This window comes from Biomphalaria glabrata, chromosome 2 (genome assembly GCF_947242115.1).
Source record: "Biomphalaria glabrata chromosome 2, xgBioGlab47.1, whole genome shotgun sequence".
Taxonomy (NCBI): domain Eukaryota; kingdom Metazoa; phylum Mollusca; class Gastropoda; family Planorbidae; genus Biomphalaria; species Biomphalaria glabrata.
This window is the reverse complement of record NC_074712.1, coordinates 30781000-30803095: the sequence shown is the minus strand read 5'-3', so window position 1 is coordinate 30803095 and position 22096 is coordinate 30781000. Positions and strand designations below refer to the sequence as shown.

The 22096-nt window shown below is 33.4% G+C and overlaps 1 protein-coding gene across 15 annotated transcripts in view; it reads left to right on the top strand.

Annotated features, from left to right (window-relative positions):
• Positions 1-21089, top strand: part of LOC106077998 (calcium/calmodulin-dependent protein kinase type II delta chain-like) — a 105000-nt gene extending 83911 nt beyond the window's left edge. For 7 of the 15 annotated variants that reach the window (XM_056020018.1, XM_056020010.1, XM_056020011.1 and 4 more), the window contains 7 exons: positions 5936-6016; positions 6866-6892; positions 8509-8584; positions 9780-9874; positions 10455-10520; positions 13159-13273; positions 16163-21089. In XM_056020018.1, the coding sequence (XP_055875993.1) occupies positions 5936-6016; positions 6866-6892; positions 8509-8584; positions 9780-9874; positions 10455-10520; positions 13159-13273; positions 16163-16283 (581 nt within the window). In that variant the 3' untranslated portion in view covers positions 16284-21089. The remainder of the gene's footprint in view (positions 1-5935; positions 6017-6865; positions 6893-8508; positions 8585-9779; positions 9875-10454; positions 10521-13158; positions 13274-16162) is intronic. The other 8 variants (XM_056020022.1, XM_056020024.1, XM_056020021.1 and 5 more) reach the window with 3 other exon arrangements.
• The last annotated feature ends 1007 nt before the right edge of the window (positions 21090-22096 follow it).

Sequence of the window (22096 nt, the reverse complement as noted above, 5' to 3'; positions counted from 1 at the left end):
CTTCTAACCACGACAGTGTTGCCAACTGTAAGGTTGAAAGTAAACATGCGGTAAAAATACATGTTTAAGGAAAAAAAAAACTAATTCTGTCCTGTCGACATTCGAATACTTTATCTCTCTCTTGTGGGGTCCCTGGGTGGGTCGCCTGCCCTCCCTTCAACCTGGTCCTGTGTACATTGGATATGATGTTCTTCTTGAAAGTAGGGTAACATATCGTCTGTCTGAGATCAATGGGGAATGAGTTCCAAACCTTTGGTCCAAAAAGCCCGCAGACCATAGCTTTTGAGGGAGAAACGTGACACCACTAGAAGCGTTCATTGAGCGCAGGGCTCTCAGAGGGACATTTGGAGTGAACAGTTCGCTAAGGTACAAGGGCATTTCTTTATTATAGATACACTTATGACACTTGTAGTCGATTCTCGCTTTCACAGGAAGCCAATGGATTGTACGCAAGAGAGTGGTAACAGAATCTCGTCTTGTTTTTCTTAGGACTATTCGTACGGCGTTGTTCTGAATTCGTTTCAGCTTGGCGATTTTGTCATCGGGTATACTTGCTAGCACGGCGTTGCAGTAGTCAAGGCGGGAGAGTATGAATGCCACAGTTAGCTTTTTTGTTGACTCCTTTGTCAGATATGGTCGGATCTGGCTTAATCTGAGTAGCTGCAGATAAAGACCCTTGCACAGCTGACGTTTGTGTGGGTCGAAAGAAAACGTTGAGTGAAAGAAAACTCCAAGATTCCGCACACATGGACACAAGGAACCTGGCAGTTCGTGATTTAAAGAGAATCTGTGCCCTCGACTTTTGAGACGTTGTTCCGAGTGCCAATCTTAATTATTTCTGTCTTGTCTTCGTTCATTTTTATTCTCAACCATTCAATCGATCACCCTTGCAACAGTACCACTGATTTTTACTGCCAGATGCGACACCTCTGATGGTACTTAGGAATCGTATAACTGTGAATCATCGGTATTTCCTTATTATGAGAATCATATTGTATCATACGTTTTCTAGTCAATATATGCAGCCGAAAAACACAAGGAAAAAGTTTTTAACGTTTTCCATCTACCAATCTACAGTCTGTAACAAGTAGTGTCCTTCCATCTATAGTCTGTAACAAGTAGTGTCCTTCCATCTATAGTCTGTAACAAGTAGTGTCCTTCCATCTATAGTCTGTAACAAGTAGTGTCCTTCTATCTATAGACATTAGCTTACACTTTAATATATTTGTCAATCGCCGTATATTCCATCTCTACACTGTGATGTTTGTCCACGGCGCAATTTGCTTCCAGAAGGTGAGCGTGAATTGATGGTTGGGACATCTTACCCAGACAGACAATGACTTACTTCCCGGCTGGAAGTCGTGTGTGTGTGTATTGATTGAGTCTAGTCACGACAGGGTTAAGTGGATAACTCGGGGACTCAGGTCTTATCACTGCAGTCCACACAGAGTCCCCCTCCCCAATCTTGAAATAGTGGACATCGACCGTTGCAGTGTCGGTTTTCCTAGCTAAAGATAGACTTAGGCTATCAACAGTCAATAGCCACAAGACGCGGATCGATTAGAAGCTCAGAGTTCATCATGGTTTTTAAATATATGAATAAACATATGCAGAAATACAATATAATTCTTTATATTCCAGTTGTAAGTGAAGATAGAATAATATTTGCATAGAGGTACTTTAAAAAAAAAACAACTCCACTGCCCTTAACACTATTTAAAAAAACAACCCACAAACAAACAACGTTTATTGAACCCACAGGTTTGAAGAGCTTTAATCTGTAATCTTCTTTGAGTCGGGTCTCAGACAACTTTGATCTTTTGTTGCACAAATGCTATTAGTCTCAGCTGATATGCTGGTTTCCCATTTCTGGATTTTTTGTTGTTGTTGTTCTTATTAAGTTGTGCTTCATCTCTTGATTCTATTATCTCTACGGACCCCCCCCCCCTTTCGCTTCTTTCTGCCCTCCACGTCATTGAATACCGCTCTGCAATTCTCTTGTTTATATCGCCATCAGTTCTTGTCACGTGACTGGTCGCTAAACTAAATACACCAGTCTGTGGAAATATTTTTAGCTAGCCTTCTGATTGATGCTACAGCACGGGGGGGGGGGGGGGGGGGGGAAATAACTCTTCTTGACGTTTCTATTAAAAGTCAACCCAAAAAAAAAATGTCTAACCCACACAGCAACTATCTTTAGAAGGCCATTGTCGTCCTATTGATCTGCTTTGTGTGCACGTGCTAGGTGTACATCTAAATACAAGAGTTCATCTCTCTCTCTCTCTCAGGGCTTCTCAAGAGCAACACAGTGGTTTTATCCTGACCGAGTCAATCAAACAAAAAAAAAAAGACGTCAGTTCTAATAATACAGGCATCACACGTTGATTGGAGAGTGTTCAGTTTGTAGACTGACCATCCAACTGCTCGGCCTATACTCGCCTTGGTCTTTGAATTACAGGCTTAGAAGCACTGCGTCGGATTACAGGCTTAGAAGCACTGTGTCAAGTTAATGATATATATATAGAGAGAGAGAGACTTGCCGAATGTTGGAAGTGTCACTGAATTTACTACTGGATTTCAGCCGTGTGTTGTGGACATCAAAACCTCTCTGTTTCCTGGGAATTTGTGTTTTGGTTGATTCTTTGATACAGGCTGATTTCAATATCAGTTGTTTTGTTTTCTGAAACTTAGTCTAGTTGTTAATTCTTGTTTGTCCTTCGGAATAGTGCTAGAGTACTGTGAAAAATGAACATTGAATTATTAAGTTAAGATCATCAGGCAAAGATGTCAATGAAATATGTGATGTTAAGACATGCTGCCCCAGGCTTCAAGCATCTGTTTCACAAGTCTCTGTCACACCAAGGTTTGTGTAACTGGTTTTAGAAGACTATACTGCTGTGTCTTGTATTGCTTTACACTCAACCAATTTTGATCTTGCAGCTTATACATTAGTGAAGTGTACAAAAAACAATTGGTTACACTTGGTGTTCTAAAAACATAGACAATTTTATTTTTTTTCAAACATAGGTAATTAAGAATAAAACTCACATAAATTCTTTCTTGTCATGTTATTACATCTTAGATAAAAATAATTGAGAATTTAAATTCATTATATTATTTACAATTTACATAGTTCATTCTTAAACATGAATACTGCTGTTACTTTTGAACCCAGTAAAGCAGAAACTATCTTAAGGAAGTATGTAGCATCTTGTATCATTTGCCCATAGTTGATGTTGCAGAATGAAACTCAATTAGAAATCATTTAAAATAATTTATTCAAAAATATCTATTAAAAAAATATTTTAGATTCTTAACTGAGTGACATTGTTTTCTATGACAAACACAAAGGAGGTTCTTTGCATGAAGCTATAGGAAGACATACTGGTGAAAGACTTGTACCAAAAGTAAAGTTTATATGTACATACTGGTGAAAGACTTGTACCAAAAGTAAAGTTTATATGTACATACTGCTTTTTCTTTTTCTACACTTTCCTATTGTTCTTATGTTGAAACAAATAATTGTGTAGTCATTGCTTGGTGAAGTTTAGCTATTTCCTAACATTTTGTTTTGACCTGAATGAACTAGTTTGAAACAGGTGACCAGAGACTCCAATGTTTTATATTGATGTTTTATGTTTATGTTTTATGTTGATGTGTTCTTTGTACACTGTCCAACAGAGAGAGATGACTAAAAGAAAGGATTTCTCTCATTCACTAGGAATTCGATTCTTCTTCACTGTCTGAAGGTGTCTCCTAAACTGAATCACTTGTTACTTAAACCAATGCACAGTTCCATCTGTTGTGGCCTGAGGAAATCCTTTGTATTGCCAGACTGTACTGCCACATCACTTTAGGAGGCCTGCCACTACATTGTATGAGCACTTTTGAGTAACAGATTGCAGTGCTAGGTGGGACATGGGAATCCAATGCTCATAGATCTTTCCTAATTGAAATGAATAGGTAGCTGACAAGGGAGGTGATACTTGTTTCCTCCTAAGGACATTTCCACGAGGGTACCCTCATGAGGCTGGTACCCTCACATGACAGTCTAGTTGGCTTCACTTCACTTGGCCAACATTTGTACCCTTGTCATTTCTTGACTTAAACCTGATTACATTTCTGTGTCAAGATGAAACAATGTGTAATCCCAAAACAACAAGACAGATCCTTAGTGAGGAACAATGAGAGAAAATAACTCAATGACAGATTGTTTTTACAAGCAAACAAACACAAGTGTGCTTATCTCCCTTGTGCAAATAAGTACAAGTGAAAAAAAAAAGTATTATTTTCTGTTTGTTTTACAAGGGAAGATAATAGACGCTGAGTAATTTTGTTCATTTTTAACTAGAGTAGTCTTTTTTTTTTAAAGATTTATTTTCTTTGATATATTAGGTCCTAAGAGAGTAACTAGTTACATGCATACATTTCTTATTTATTTAAGTCTGTTTTGTTGCACTATTGACATGCACATCAGTTATCTTCCAGGTTTTTTTTTTTTTTATTTGACTCTCTCTTTACATTGAATGCAACATTTCACCATCACAGATAGTATTTGACTTCTATCAGGTAGAATACATTGGAATGATTCAACAATAGCAAACAGAGAGCTAAAAGACTTGATTCATTGAAAGATTACTTGAATACACTTTGGGAATCCTGAGCTGAACTAGAAAATAGTATTGTACCTCTTTTGTTATTGAAACAAAATTGTGCTGTAACTTGTTTTTGTTTTACTTAAATGTGTTAACCTTTACTTGAACTGAATACTTGTTTTTAAAAGAAGTCAAGCAATGGCATCATTTAGTAAGACAATCATGAAGGTGTTGGTTTCTTTCTTCTGTCTGGAAAGTAGGCTCAAGTGTTTTCATCAATGGTTATTTTTTACTGTTTTACTGTAAGCATCATTGGATGCATAGAAAGAAAATAACATTTCATTGTACTTCAAGTCAACTTAAGTTTTGACAGATGCAGTTTATATACATTGGAGGAAAGTGGGGGCTTGAAATATATATAAAAAAAACAACAACTCAAAATGGAGAAGGGTATGGGTTCAAATACTCCTTTACATGGATGTCCTACACCTATTTTCTGACAAGGATGTCCTACACAGTTTGACATAGCAATGTAACATTCTTGCAATAATATCCAAAGTGTTTTGATTTAAGTGAGACCAAAAGTTTGTACAAAGTAATGTATTTGCTTTAACACTCTATGTGAAGACTGGGTAAGGTAGCTGGACTTTGACATTTTTCTCTTGCCTCTTCTGCTTGCTTGAACTAGCTAACTGTTGTATTGTTTCGCTTGTAGAAGCAGATCCTACACTAATGTTGTTACAGTGTGACTGTCAATATATACCATAGCTTTTTTTTTTTGTACTTCTAAAAACATTTGAGTGATCAGCAGAGGACACATTTATAAGAAGCCACTTAATGGTTACATTTATTTCATTTATAAATCTTTATTTATTTTATTTTTTTGCTTGACATGAACAAATCTTTTTACTATATTTTTTTTTTAAATAGAATTATGTGTTCAATGGGAATGCTGCTGAACTATTTATTAATTTAATTGTTTCATTTTCTCCTATTAGTTTAAATTTGTGTAGTCTTCATTTTATAAGATTATTATACAATGAAATAATTAATGTAGTATTTTGACACATAGGTTGGCCAACATTTAAAAAAAAAAAAATTATAAATTACCAACCCATCTTAAAGTTGTTTACCAATAAAGATTTTTCTTGCCATTGTATACAAACTTTGAGGCATGCCTTACTCTGATTGAAATGATTAATGAACTAAATATTACTTTTGAGCTAATTTCATGGAAATATGAGAAGAAGAGGACAATATTTTGACAGCCAAAAGAATCAGAAAATGGAATAGAAATATTTAGTCATTTATTCATATAGTGTCTTCTTTATTTCTACCAGGTCGCAGTTTGAATGTGAAGAAAAATGACGCCATCAAGGAATCAACAGAAAGTAATACAATAGAAGATGAAGATTCTAAAGGTAAGAACACACCTGCGGATGCCTTCATGGTGTCTTACACTGCTGGCAGAAAGTCTTTCTTCTCTATGCAATGTTTATTGTGTCTTTATTTTTTTTTCTCTTGTCAGGGTCTATACTCTGTATTTTTCTCTCTCATTGGGTACATAGTCCACACAGTAGACTACTAATGTATTCTTACTGTTTTTGGTTGTGGTTTTTGTATGCATCTAAAATTGAAGTGCTACATTAGACAATTAGTGACCATGACTCTGTGCCTGCCAGGCTGACAGTAGCTCATCAGGAAGAGTTTGGTAGTGAGTGAGTCTGTTTAGATCTTGGTGGTATTTCTAATGCAATTGCTATTTGATAGCTAGAGTCTTAAATGTTGACTAAAAGATTGTTTACATTAAATGAAAGCAAATAGTTTGTTTGTTCAACTTAGAAATCTGTATGGCTGTTTGAATAGAGATGTTTAGATTTGTTTTCAAAGATAAATTCTAGAATAAAATGAATGCCTTTTTGTTTTTCTTTTAGCATTGTATTTTGTGTGTGTATAAGATATTTTTAGATTTATGTTAAAATTAAATGTGATCTACCATAAATGAAGTTAACTTTTTCACTGGCTTTATGAGCAAACAACTTGATATTTGAAACCTCAACTTTTAATTAGTTCTTATTTTATTCCATTGTTGTTGTTTTTTCATGCCTTTTCAAAATAATTATAAAATCTTGCTCTTCATTTTACTAACTCATGTATGTTTATCTAAAATGCAATGACCTACTACTTAACTAAAAGTAACACAAGACAGTGTGGTAATGATAACACTCTTTAAGTTAACATTTTCTTGTGTACTATTTTGTTCTATAAAGTGGTGTCAGTGAAGTGTGACCTAGAGAGTAAGTATAAGGGCTTGGAGTGCAGTGATTTTCAATTGTAACAGCATCTTTTAGAACAGTTTTTGAGATACACTGGGGCTACAGCCAGATCTAACTTTCACCTTATGGAGTTTAGTTTGCATTTGATGTTTGAACCATGACTTGATTGTAGAAATTATTATTTGCTAGATCCCTACTGGGAGCAGTGGCTGATTGCTAGGAAACCTTCTTTCTGCACAGCTCCATTTTTTATTTAAGTTTTTTGGTTTTATAAGAAGAATAGATGTTACCTTTATGAACTACATACATTGCATTCAAATATTTAAAGTTATGTAACTCTTTTTATTATTCCACTAAGCCAATACTTAAAAAACCTATTAATGTTTTCAGTTAAAACCAGACTTATGTATTTCTAATTTACTTCCAGTGTACAGCATTGTGGTCAACTGAAAACATTTTGTTCCTAGCAATAGTTTCAAAAGAATGAAAGAGTTCATCTACCACTGCTCCCCCCTTTCTCTGCTTGTTTGTCTCTAGTTGATTATGTTTCTGCTTCTTGACTACGTTTGTTAGCTAAACTATTTGATTTCCATCTCTCACTAGATTTAGCTACAACTGTCTTGGTAATGTGTCTTAGAGTTTGATCAGTTTAGAGAATTGCATTTTGTATTGTTTCAACTTGAGTTCATCTTGTTTTGTTGGAACATTTGTTTTAACTTTGATTTTATTGAATTTAGTGGCATTATTTATTTCTATATTCATTTTGTCTTTTTTTTTTTTAATCTTTAAAATTTATTGCCAAATGTTAAAATCAAATTAGTTCTCAGCTTATATTATTTTGTATATTCTTTGCATATTGAACTGTAAGGTCTATGACTGCTGTTTAGGTCTAATGCAGACTGCTAGACAAAATTATATTAAGATGTACATATAACCAATGACCTGCTTAAATAAGCTAGACATACAAGCTATTAGCTTTCTTGAGACCTACAGATATCTTCTCGTTAGTTTTCTTGTTTAAAAAATGCTTGACTTAAAATTATACTTTTCCAAACAATTAGTTTAACAGTCCATTTTTTTAAGTAGAAAATTTTAACATTTGCATGCTCACCCATATGTAAAGCTTTTTATTGAAATTTGCAACTTGTAGTCCATTAATTTGTTTTGAACTGACACCCACTAGTTATTCTCTACTCTAACATGTCCAACCCTTTTATTCATGATTGTATTGACATTACAATATGTGTGAATGCCTTAATTGGTCATTGGAGAGACTCTCACAATGAGCAGGTGGAAGTGAACATTTTAAGGTGAAACCCTTCATTGAACAATGAAACATTATAGTGTAGGTTTTGATGAAACCTTAAACATTTCAAAGTTTTATGATTCTGCAGTAAAATTGTATCTAAAGTTGTTTTTTTTTATGCATACCAATTAAAAACTGAATTTATAGTTTAACATATTTTTATTTCTAAAACCAAATTTAATTTATCTCTTTAAATCTACATAAAAATCTCTTTTTTTTAGTTGATCTCATTATGTTTCTCTCACTAGAATTTCACAGATTTTGTTCAGTTATTTGTTAAAGTAACTTCGCTGCTTTGTTTCTTTTCACTTTCTATTTCTCAATTCCCCAGGTCGTAAACAAGAGATTATTAAACTGACAGAACAACTTCTGCAAGCCATTACTAGCGGAGATTATGGAGAATACACGTAGGATATTTAAACCTACTTTGTGTTTGTCAGTAAAAAAGTTGTTACAAATATTTTTAAAAAATTAAAAGCTCAGTTGTGAAACTTATATTTTTCAAATTAAATTTCTGGCTGTAAAATAATATACAACATTTACACACACACACACAAAATCTTCTCTTTATCCATTTCTATGATAGAATAGGAGGAGGTGTGGTGGCTGAGCCATAAAGTGCTTGGCTTCTGAACATTTTATTTATGAAATGAATATATAATATATACATATATATGCGCCCCCCCCCCTCACACACACACACACACACACATTTACTATTATAACATCTTGGAAATGAAACAGAATATTGTGTCAGGATTTTTTTTTTACATTTTTCAAAACAGTGGCAAAATATAAAACTAATTATAATATATATTATTATAAATAAATGTCTCAAGAGATTTTTTGTTTGAAATCCTGTTTGTATTAAAATCTAGTTTACATTGTATTGACATTTCTGTCAAATCACTAGTATCAATTGCCTGTTGCACATCATTTCACTTCCCAACAAAATCAAAAAGTTTGAACATAAAACTTTTTTTATAAAGAGGACAATTCTGAATAGAATAGTGAAGATCTTTTGTTTCGATGTAACGATAAGTTTGATGTTACTATGAAAAATGGACAATTCGTTTTTTGAAGTGATATTTTAATGTAGATTTCTATTTCAAACATTTATTAAACACTCAGATAAGATCTTCATGCCGGAGATTAAAATATAACTGTTAATTCAAACAAAGAAGATCCTTCAACAATAAATACAAAGCTTTAATTCTGGAATTAGGAATCACTTGAATAAAATACACAGTGTTTAAAAAAATTATATATAAGTTAACTATCTTTGTTCAAGCTCGTAATTAAAACTAGATATAATAATAGTACTGGTTCTACAACTCAAAAACTACAACTTAACTTGATGAGATTCTTTCTACAACTGACTGTTCCATCTTTCCTCCAAACCTCTCTCACTACCTCTGCAAAGCCTATCACACCGCTATGTCTTGGCTGCCTCATTATATGGTTAGGGTATAAGAAAACAATCACGTTGCGGGGACTAGTGCTATGGAGATGGTTACAGAGGACTAAAAATCAACTAGATAGTCTATGTTACGTGACAGAGCTATGGCTAATTACTGTTTCATTTTCTTGTTAAACTTTTAGCAAACTGGTGGATCCTCATTTGACATCCTTTGAACCTGAAGCCTTAGGAAATCTTATAGTTGGTCTGGACTTCCATAAGTTTTATTTTGATCATGGTAAGTAGGTTCACTTCTCTACACATTTATCCACAGACTTTTATGTCCCAATAGGGTGTTGTTTTTCCTATCCCTTGGGAAATAAAAACTATGAAGGATAGTAGCCTATATTGTTAGTCAATTTTTTTTTCTTATACTTGCATATATCAATCAAATGTTTTTTGTTCTTTGTTTCTTGTTCTACTTGGTTGCAAGTTCTCAAGAAAACTAATCATTGAAATAAAATGATAATACAATTTTATTTGCATTAGATTGATGATATATATTCAAAATAAACCAAGCAATTTAGTTTACAATGAATAAAATAAATCAAGCAATTTAGTTTACAATGGCTAAAATAAATCAAGCAATTTAGTTTACAATGACTAAAATAAATCAAGCAATTTAGTTTACAATGACTAAAATAAATCAAGCAATTTAGTTTACAATGACTAAAATAAATCAAGCAATGTAGTTTACAATGACTAAAATAAATCAAGCAATTTAGTTTACAATGACTAAAATAAATCAAGCAATGTAGTTTACAATGACTCAAAAACAAAAAGCCCACCATGAGAATAAGGTTCTTTGTATTTTACAGCCAATGCTGTAGAAACAAACTCTCCTCTTGACCCTACTCAGGATGGGTCTGACCTCCCCCCTCGGGGTAATTATATACCAGTTCTTTTTTTTTTTCTTTGTTTATTCTGCAAATTGCAATTTTGATTGTGAAAAAAAAATATATTTCTATTACAAATAAATGGTCCTTGGTTTTTTTAACATTGAAGAGTAATAAAGTTATATACCTGAAATGCTTCAGAAGTGTCATTCTATAAAGTTGTAGAGAATTGTACTGTAGTTCAGTGGTTGTCAAATGACATTGTTAAATTAGACAAGCTAGAGTAGAAGATGTACATTATGTAATGTTATTCAATTAGTTTGACATCTACATTGGATTCCATGTCCATGTTTTATTTCACTGCTAACTGCTGTGTTCAACTTTTTACATTTAGTTTGTAGAGAATATCATTATATTTTATTTTTTTTTTCAAGTCTTGTATTTTTGTTTAGTCAGACAATGCATAAGATGGGCGCAACTAACAGATGTGTGAAATAAAGAGATTGGAAACATTTGAATAGAGTACCAGAAAAGTTTGCAGCTAGTTTCCCTATTTATCAACATGACAAACAAGCATTCTAATATGAAACTTAGTCAACATTTTGTTTTCATTACATGCAAATGTTTGCAATCTAATTATAGTTTTGTTTTTGTTTTTTTTAGATGTTCAATAATTACCAAGATAATGGGGCTATAGACTTTCCATGCTTTTGCTAAAATCCTGCTTCTATTTCTCTGTAACCCAAGGAATCAGTTTCATTGAACTTTTGAAACCTTCCTACTAAGTTTTTTGCTTTAGACAGTCTAACCTTTGCTTCTGTTTCTAACATTGGTTTGTTGAATGATAATGGTCCAACAGTAGATTCACTTAGCACTGAGTTTGAAAATTGACATACACAGATGTATACTGCATCCTAGCCAGAAATGGTAAATGAAATGGCTGCATTTGGTTTGAGCGGGGGGTGCTACATACTGACCAGAAGGATCCAAAGCATTTTTTTTTAAATTGTCTCCTATCAGCACTCCTGTAATGAGTTACATTGTAAATTAAGGTTATGGTGGGATCAGGCATTCATTTCTATCATTCATTTTTTAAATGTTCTTTTTTAAAAAAACATTTCAATGCAATTCTCCACATCTTTTTATCAGTTTGGAACAGACTGGGATGACTCAGTGCCATCACTCTGAGGATGTTTTCACGTGACCATTACAGACCCGCTATAAAAAGTCTCCCTTAACTTAAATATGATCTTAGATGATCATGCTTATTACAAATTACTGAGTGCTATTACATGCCTTGAATCTCTCCTACTTTTTTAGTATCAGCCTGTGACTACATGTGACTACTATTTGCCCCATGCCCTATTTTAAATTGGGCCTCCTCTCTTTTACTTTTTGAAGTGTGTGCTTTAACCAAGGAGAATGCATTTCTGCAACTCCATTTGCAGGACATTGCTTGATGGACCCTGCTTGGGGAAAGTATTTTCCATTGACCTCTTAGCTAACAAAATTGAGAAATGCAAATTTAAGCTTTTAATATTGAAATATTTAGCCAAAAGAGAATAATTAAAATAAAAAATTATTAAACCAAGAAAAACTTTTTTATATTTAAACCTAAAGCACTATCATAATTTATGTTGCAACTGAAAGGATGGCCAAAATGAAGGTTCCGGGTCTAAAATGCAGTGTAAACTGTGTTTTTGTTTGTTTTACTATAAGATGTAAGATTGTTCCAAAAACTGGCACCTCTGTAAGGTTTATGAATTCTGTTTTATTTAATAAATGTGGTATATATTTGCATTCCATTCCCTTAGAGGCTATCTTTAGCTTTTAAGCAAATGTAAAACAGTGATTTACTGCTTAGTAATCTTTCTCAGGCTACAAATCACTCAGGGGTTTAAATATTCCATGTTAGGCTCTTTTTTTTATCTACAATCTTTTGCTGCTTTTCAATAGTCCTAAAATAAAATTGTTCTTTCCATATTATTCATTCTGTTCCTAGACCTATCTTTAGGCCTTGCATGTTAATGCTTCATAAGGGTAGTAAATTTTGGGGCCACTTATTTAGACTTAGGACTACATGTAAATAAACATCATATGTAGACACAATAAATATAGTCTTGTCAAAAGATGTTGCATGAACTGAACCGTTGATAAGTTGGACCAGTAATTAGTAGTTTGTTAATGTATCAGACAGTGTGTACATGATTTAGTCATGGTTTGATCATTTAATTTGGTTCACTTTGATTTAATATTAAGTACATAGCATTATTATCTTAGATAGAAATAGACTATATTATAACATTTTGGGAATTGTATTCATGTAGGCCTACTGAATGTACTTGACATTTTATGATTTAATATTGTAGTCTTTCAAATGTGTTTAAATTTGCTCTTTTCTATTTGGAATAGTCTAGTTTATATCTCTTCTCATTATTCTGCCATTGAAAATTAATCTAGAAAGATCTCTAAAGATTTAATTATAACAAGTTCAAATTAACATTATTAAATTATATGCATATAGATAAATACATTTTATTTTCACACTTATTTAGATACACAATAAAAACTGAAAATTAAATTATACCCTTGCCTTGTTTCTTAAACATTTTTTTTGTCTAAAATGTTTAAAATTATGATTATTGATTTAAATTTAAATTTTATAAATTGGTTTAACTCTTTACAGTGCTGTCAAAAAATAGCAAACCAGTCAACACAAGTATACTCAACCCTCATGTACATTTACTGGGAGAAGATGCTGCATGCATTGCGTATGTTAGATTAACTCAGTTCATTGACAGGTTGGTCTATGTCTTCATTCGTTGCTATCCACTACAGCACCTTTGTTATGACAGTACAAAGCATTATAATATGAGCTTTGTCTTTGTGCAAAGTTATAGGCAAAGATAGATTTAATATTGAATGGTCTAATAAAAGAAAGACTAAAGTTAAGGTTTAAATCTTGGTTTAATACCAAGCCACTTTTATAGTTATTTTTATTATTATGTGTTTGTTTGACCAATATGTATTTGTAGTGAATTAAAACTACCAGAAAGCCAGTGCGGCTTCAGAAAAGAGCGTGGAACCATTGACATGATCTTTGCAGCAAGGCAGCTCCAGGAAAAATGCCAAGAACAAAATGCTGACCTGTTCTCAATATATGTCGACCTAACAAAGGCATTCGACACTGTTAGCAGAGAAGGACTCTGGAAGATCATGTCAAAGTATGGCTGTCCACAAAAATTCATAACCATGGTGAGACTATTTCATGATGGCATGAAGGCTCGCTTCCAAGAAAGTGGAGAACCATCAGAGCCCTTCGAAGTATCAAACGGGGTAAAACAAGGCTGTGTCCTAGCACCTACACTGTTCAGTATCATGTTCTCCGCTATGCTGACAGATGCATTCACAAATAGAGAAAACAAAGGGATAAATATATCATACAGATTTGATGGTGGCCTATTCAACCCGAGGCGGCTTAAAGCAAAATCAAAAACAAATGCAGCAGTAATCAGAGACTTGCTATTTGCTGATGACTGTGCCCTAAATGCCTGCTCTGAAAACGATTTGCAGAGTATCATCAGTGACTTCTCAAGAGCATGCTCAGACTTTGGCCTTACCATCAATACGAACAAGACTGAAGTCTTACATCTACCTGCTCCTGGGAAAGCCTACTCGGATCCAAGCATTACTATAAATGGACAGGATATAAACGCAGTGGACAAATTCACATATCTTGGCAGCACACTCTCCAGAAATGGAAAAATCGATAGTGAAATCGACCTGCGTATCGCCAAGGCCAGTGCATCCTATGGCAGACTGTCTACAAATGTCTGGAACAGACGCTAGGGGTCTATAGAGCCGTCATCCTCCCTACATTGCTCTATGCCTCAGAAACATGGACAGTGTACAGTAAACATGCAAAGAAACTAAACCACTTCCACATGACATGTCTGAGAAAAATACTAAATGTCAAATGGCAAGACAAAATACCAGATACAGAAGTCCTTCGAAGAGCGTGTCTGCAAAGCATCCACACAATCCTGATGCAGTCCCAGCTGCGATGGGCAGGTCATGTCTACAGAATGGAAGACCACCACATCCCAAAACGACTCTTGTATGGCCAACTAAGCGAATGAAAGCGCTCGCAAGGTGGGCAAAGAAAGTGCTTCAGGGACACCCTCAAAGCTTCTCTGAAGGCGTTCAGCATAGACCCTGGCACCTGGGAGACAGAGGCACATGACAGAGCATCATGGCGTCGCGCTGTGAAAACTGGCGCACAGGTTGCTGAGGAAAAAAGAACAACGCAGGCAGAAGAAAAACGCCAGAAAAGAAAAGCAAGACAAATGACACTAGCTCCAGCTGGAATAACCTGCCTAGTGTGCGGCCGAACATTCCGGGCTCACATAGGTCTCACCAGCCACATGAGGAGGCATAAAACCCCAGTGCAAAGCCCTCAGCCCCCTGGATGACAAAGTGGTCATCATCGAACCACGATGGACGAACTATATATTTGTAATGAAAGATTTGCCAATCTTTTCATTACTAGTCATCTTCTTTTCTGTGACAAAACTAAAATCTTGATCTCAGTTGACTTGTAAGCTTGGACATTTCTAATGTTTGAAACTATTCATATCCTAGCAGGGATTAAGGGATTATCATTGTTAGTGTTAATTTTAACAACAGGATATTTGGTTTCCTAGTTGAAGACCGTAGTCTTAATAAAAGTGTAGGTCAAGTTTTAAGAGATGTCTCCTCCATGATAATGTGACAGAATTATGTTTTTGCTTATTAGAAGCTTTTAAATTTATTTTTTTACTTATGTAGTGTTATAAACTGAGCCTTATTAAGTATTTCCTCCTGTCTTATTTTGCTCAAATGGGGTCTTTGTCATTTCAATACTTAAATACTTTTACTAGATGTTGTTTTAATTTGGCCTCCTTCAGTCATAGAATGATTATGGTTCATCATATAGCGCTTTTTCATGTGACTGTGGAGCCTTATTCTCAAGACATACCCTTCCACATGTGTCACAGGATTGGTGGTACAGGAGTTAGCCATTTTTCATTTGGTATGCTTTTCTTCCATAGTTGGTGACAATGATTTTTCACTGTCCATAGCTTTCTTGGTTACCATCTCTCTCTCCATATAATGCAGTCTTGGGCTATGTCTTCCCAGTAGTCAGCATCTATACTTTGTGTTTGCGTTTAATTATATCTACCAGTTTTTCTTAAGCTAGTTGTGATTTGACCATAAAGTATGACGTTCAGTCAGGATATGATTGTCATCCATCTGGCCAGCATAAGCAGCCTTGTCTGAGGATTGTAAAAATGCTGGGAAGACCTGTTCAAGCCAGTATCTTAGTGTTACACACTCTTTCTTGACATGTGATTTTCAAGATCCTTTCGGACGTAGCGCAAGTGAAATGACTTAAGTTTTCTCTCTTGTCCAACTATTTAATGTTACTTGTATATTTATCAAGTTTAATTAAGAAGTACCATTCTCATCTTGTAAAGCTTAGACACACTTCATTTTCTTAGTGATATTCAAGATTTTGAGTGCTGTTTGTCATTTTATTTAGATTGGAATTAGCAGACTTATCCTTTGTATACATTTGCTAAGAGAAGATGCTTATGAAAATGAATAAGTTTAGCTAGTCTATTTGTTATACGTATGTATTATATTTTCAGAAATGGGCTGCCAGTTACCAAGCATTCTGAAGAAACTAGAATTTGGCAGCGCAAAGATGGCAAGTGGCAAAATGTGCATTTTCATAGGTCAGGGTCCCCTACTACAGAAACAGGGAAATAACTGATTGCTCTGTAGATGTCAATATGATACGTAGGATTATAATTTTCTTTACCTATGAATAAAACTGTATGCTCACTGCCGAGGCTCATTCGTCTAAAATAAGCTGATATTTTATACTTTCTCTTCAAGACAGAGGTCACCCCCATATCCCAATGTCCCATGCTACACCAAACACAAACATTAGTTGCCAAAACAAAAAAAAAGGTGTTGGTGGTTTTGTGTATGACTGGGGCTGTGGTGACCGGTTGCTGCTGTTAGTGAAAGCAGCTATTGTTAGAGAAGCAGCTGTGATGATGTTACAGTGTGTGGAGATTTTGTTTTTTTACAGTTTATTTTGTAAGTTGTTTTTTTTTCAATGCTCCCATTTTTTGTTTTAATGGAACAATTTTTTTGTGCTTTTTTTTTTTTTTTTGTGTTTATTTTTTACCCTTCTGTATTTTCACTGCAAAACTTTGTCAGTGGCAGTATAGAGCATACTGTGTGCATTTGTCTGGTGCAATAGTGCATAGACACAGTTTTCTTTCTCTTACACACTAAGCCCCTCTCCTTCCATTGACAAACAATAACTTAGTGTTACAAGCCATGTATTTATTACACATGTATTTCCTATACCATCAGTTGTTGTTTGTTTTTTTCTCTACTATCTTGTGTGTATGCTTGTAATGGAACAGAATTATTGAAATTTTTTTTTTTTTAAATGGGGAATCCACCAAGTGGATCGTTTGTGTCTCTAAAGGGAAAATGTTTGATGGTCATTTAAAATTGTCTTTTTTTTTTAAATTCTCTTCAATTTTTTAAACATTTATTTTTGTTACACTGTCTGTTTAAGTGAACACAATCTATATCTATATATCTATATATATTTCTATATATATCTTTTTTCTAATATGGGTTTCCTTTTAAGCTCTAGTCTAATAGGATTGCTCTATACTAAAAAAAATTATATTTTTAACTCATCACTAGACTTTAGCCATTCTAATACATTACAATAATAAGAATAGGATAAAGCTCATTTTTAATGTGACTGAATGAAATTCATTTTTGATTTGACTTGTCACAAAAGTCTTTAGTGTTCCAATGACACTGTTCTCAAACATACAAACATGGACCTGAATTTGTACTACATGAGTGAGGCATAGAAAGGTTGCTGTATAAAGACACTTATAAAAAAAACAATAAGAACTATTTATTTCTTGGTGAAAGTTGTACAGTCTACTAACTTATCCACTGCTATATATATATATATATTCATGTGAAATCATTCCTTTGCTTTTATCAACATGATCAAAATAATGTGTTTCACTATAAGCTTGCTTTATCTTCATTGTCCTATGGTTCTCATCATGTGTACATGTTTTTCTTTCTTGAGAGCTGTTTGTAGTTCTTTATATCCAAATCTATATTTTTATATTAGAACCTTGTCAATCTCACAAATTTTATTGACGGTCATCTCACAGAGTGTGTTTTCACCAGTTTTTTGTTTTCCTTCTTTCTAATCGTATTTGTGCAAGTGTGTGCCATTATTAGAGACATTGTAGTCAAGTTTTGTTGGATTGTACATACTTTGAAGTAAATACATGAAAGGCTCACATTCTGTTGACAAGGCTCTATGGTATTGAGGCTAATCACATGTTGTCTTTGAATACTGAGCACACTAACAAGCCTAGGAAATACACTAACAAATCTTAATGTAGAGCTACATATGGTTTTATAAATACTTTTTTTTTTCATCCATCTAAAGAGTGTACCAGGTAATACTAAAATCATTAGTGTAACTATTTTTTCTGGGTAGAAGATCATATTGTTAGAAACCACTTGTAAGTAGGTTTTTACCACTTTAGATAGTTTCATCACTTGCTTGATAGTATGCATTAAATAACACTTGTGATAAATAGAGAGCTGTAAAGCAGAGAGACATTTCTTCTTGACATCAATGATTGTTTGAGCTAAAGGAAAAGAGAGTACTCTGACATATCTTTTAAAAATGAAGTTCACTTTGTCTATGTTTACCCCCCCCCCCCCCCTTTATTGTTTTAAAGTCACTTCTTTGTGTAGAGCAGTGACTGGATGTAATCAAATGCAAAACTTTGTGATTGTCTCTCTTTCTATATGCACCAAAAGTCAAGAAAGTGTTTTCTGTTGTATTTTTTCTAAACGTTTCTCTCTTCTTTTTTTTTTTACCTGTTTACTTTAGTCAGTACCACATTTTAGTCTTTGGCTATATAGTGTTTGGATTTCAAATTTTCCTGCTCTACTTTAATTCAATTCACTTGAAAAAATACAACTAACAAATCAATTCTTGAACTGAAGGCTGTTTTTTGTTTCTTTGTTGTCTTTCTTCTTGTTGTTTTGGATGACACATTTTTCAAGAACAAATAGCTTGAGCAGATATTAGTAGAATTGTGAATTCTACCCAACTTTGAATGTATTTTCTTGAAAGAAGAGACACAATGATGTGATGAACTCTTGTCAAACTTTGCTTCAATAAATACATGCAAATGTTTATTTTAGTGTATTTACTTGTACACAAAGATTGAATAGTGCCAAACCACAAAAATGTGTCCTTTGGACTGTGTCCCAGCTTCACAATGAAACCATATTCTTGAATGTTGTGATAGTGCAGCTGTGATGTTCCAACAAGCATAATTTGACTCTATGTTTTTGGCAAGAACTTGATCCTATTCCCCATCTCTACAGAGGACACACACCTATAGAACCTTTTGGGTTCACACAAGTCACAAATCCATGTACATACAATTCAATGGATGGTCAAATATTAAGTGTGTGACACAATTAATTTCTATGCTTCTTAATTTCTCCATCATTACATATCCAAATAGGTTTTTATTCATTACAGGTCCTTTTTAGTTCTCTGCAATACATTTTTTTCCTTGCATGTTTTTTTTTTTAGATTGATTATATTTTTCATATTTATCCATCATTATACATTTTTTTAAATAAATAAATCTTCAAGTCCAGGTTTCAACTGGAGATTCAAAAAGTTTATAACTATATTAAATCCACATATGTATTCTCTTCTTTAGTTTCTAATGTAGTATATAAACATTTTGGATTGTTTTCCCTACTGTAGCACACAAAAAACAATGAGTTGATCAATCTCTAATGTTGTTCTATTTTGTACCCTATCACACATATCTGATTCTTAGCCCACCAGTTGTCCAACTTCCCCCTTTCCCAAGTTTTTTGCTGTTTTATAACTTGCCTATGTCTAATTGATCTATCTGTCTCTTTGTCTCTGTTGTCTTTCTGCCCACTACAGTAAGTTCTTATCTGAAAGTCTTTGAACATTTTCAAATAAGAATATCTGTGTTTCATCTACTATATAAAAACACAAAAAAAAAAAAAAAATTTCTTTATCTTTACTGTTGGTTCTGTACTGGAAAAAATGTGGTAGAAAGTTTTTGTTCAAAGGGTTAATTTTCTATGTATAAATTAATTTATTTATTGACTTTTTCTTGTGGAAAGATTGTGGTCATGTTTGGTGCACATTTTATTTTCAAATTTCAAGCAAACAAAAAATGATATATTTTCTGTATACATTTCCATGTTGGCTGTAATATCCATCTTATCTCCCTTTATTCACTGATCCTGTCCTGCCATGCTGTTTAGATTCTAGACAAATGTTTTATTTCTTGTTTGTTTTCTTGTTGACTGCATGTGAAAACTTATTTTGTTTCTGATGTATAACTTTTATCTTCCAATACAATGTTGCACTCTTTTTCTTTTCGTTTATTTGTTCAAGTTTTGTTTTTAATTTTGTACCAATTTGATGGTGTATGTACAAGAAATGGGTCATTCATTGTCTCCCCTTTTCATGGAGATTTTGTTTTCTTTGATTGATCAAGAATGTGAATTTTGGTTTTGTTTTATTTCCTTGTTTTGCTTGTCTGTGTTGTATCCGGCAGAGAGCATTACATTAGGTTAAGCAATGCTTATATATAGATTTATGCATACAAATTATTTATATCTATTTATGGGACTGTAATACATATTTATAACAATTTATTCAATTTCGAAAGTTATAACTTCATAATCAGAGTAAAAAATTCTGAATAATTCATTCTGTACAGTCTTAAATTATTTGTTTTTAAACATGACTAGCAATATTTGTCCTTCTCAAAAAAAAACAAAAAAAAGATTCCACTTTACAAACAGAATTTGGGCACCTCTTATTGAACGGGTGTAAATTGTCAAGTACATAAAATAGATGATTAGATAGCTCTACCTATTACAATTCAGTATTTGTTGGTTCTTCAGTGCTCAAAGATGTTATGTATTTTTCATTCAAAAGTAGAGGTCTTGTGATGCCAATTTGATTGTTTTGACCTGTGGGATGAAGAACTTATTGTATTGAAACCTTCTAGTTTCTACCTTTTTTTTTTCACCAAGATGAGCTACATGATTGAAATATCTTATTAGATGTTAAATAGTGTAGATGCTGTTAGTGATGACTAATTGAATGCTACAGAATTTTCAAGTTCAGCCAAGAACAAATGTCATGTTATTTAGTTGAGAAGACAAAATCTTTATCAAACAAAATTTATCCAAATAATTTGCACTGCAATTTAAAATATTTTTTGTTTATTTCTTCAAATCACATTTTACAACTGTGTTGAAATACCTTTAGGTTTGTTCTGTTTGTCATGTGCCTGCGTCTTGTGTACAATGTATAGTCCTCTGTTTGATTTGACTTTTTGGTTTGGCTGCTGGCCACACAGAAAGTTTTTTTTTTTAGTGCTTTACATATAGTGTTTCCTTATCTCAAAATAAATCATTTTCAATTGACTCATGAACTCTGCTTTAGTTATTTGCCAATGTCCTTATTTTAATTGACATATTCAAATCTTATATTTGGCAGTAGAATCCCATTTATCAGACCACATTGGTTTGCAATCATTATTGTCCTTACAAGGCTGGTCCGATGAATTTGGTTTGATTTTAGTAGGATTTGTCTCTGTACTTAAAGTTTTGTTCTGAATAAGCAACTGGTCTGATGAATGATATTCTACTGTATTAGTTCTGAGTTCTGCAAGGTGAAGGTTAGATTATACAGTAACAGAAACTCACAAATGTTGCATTGTACTGTGAAAATTGCAACCTATGTCTGGGCCTTCAAAACCAAATGTGAGTTAACCACAAAGATGGCAGGAGTCAATCATACAAACATCTAACTTCATCAAACACAAACCAAACAATTAAGAATGAAAAACTACTTGGCATTTGATTTGTCAACATGGCTGTTACCTTGCTTGTACCAAAAGGGAGTAGGGTATCATGATGAAGTGCTGGAAAGACAAACGCATCTGCTTCAAGTTAAAAATGGTAGGCTTCAGCAAGGGATTCTGGCAGTGAATTGTTTTGTTTTTTAAACTTTAAATTATGATTAAAAAGTATATAATACTGTATAGTAAACAGTGTTTCTACAAAGTGAAATAAATGTCATTAAACTCCAGTGCCATTTCTCCTCCACTGATAACTTTTGGAGAGCTCTCATGAAGGCCACAGGACACACAGTTAAGAAAGAAAAGACCTTAAAATACAGCATCACATTTAAGAAAGAAAAGACCTTAAAATACAGCATCACATTTAAGAAAGAAAAGACCTTAAAATAAAGCATCACATTTAAGAAAGAAAAGACCTTAAAATAAAGCATCACATTTAAGAAAGAAAAGACCTTAAAATAAAGCATCACATTTAAGAAAGAAAAGACCTTAAAATAAAGCATCACATTTAAGAAAGAAAAGACCTTAAAATAAAGCATCACATTTAAGAAAGAAAAGACCTTAAAATAA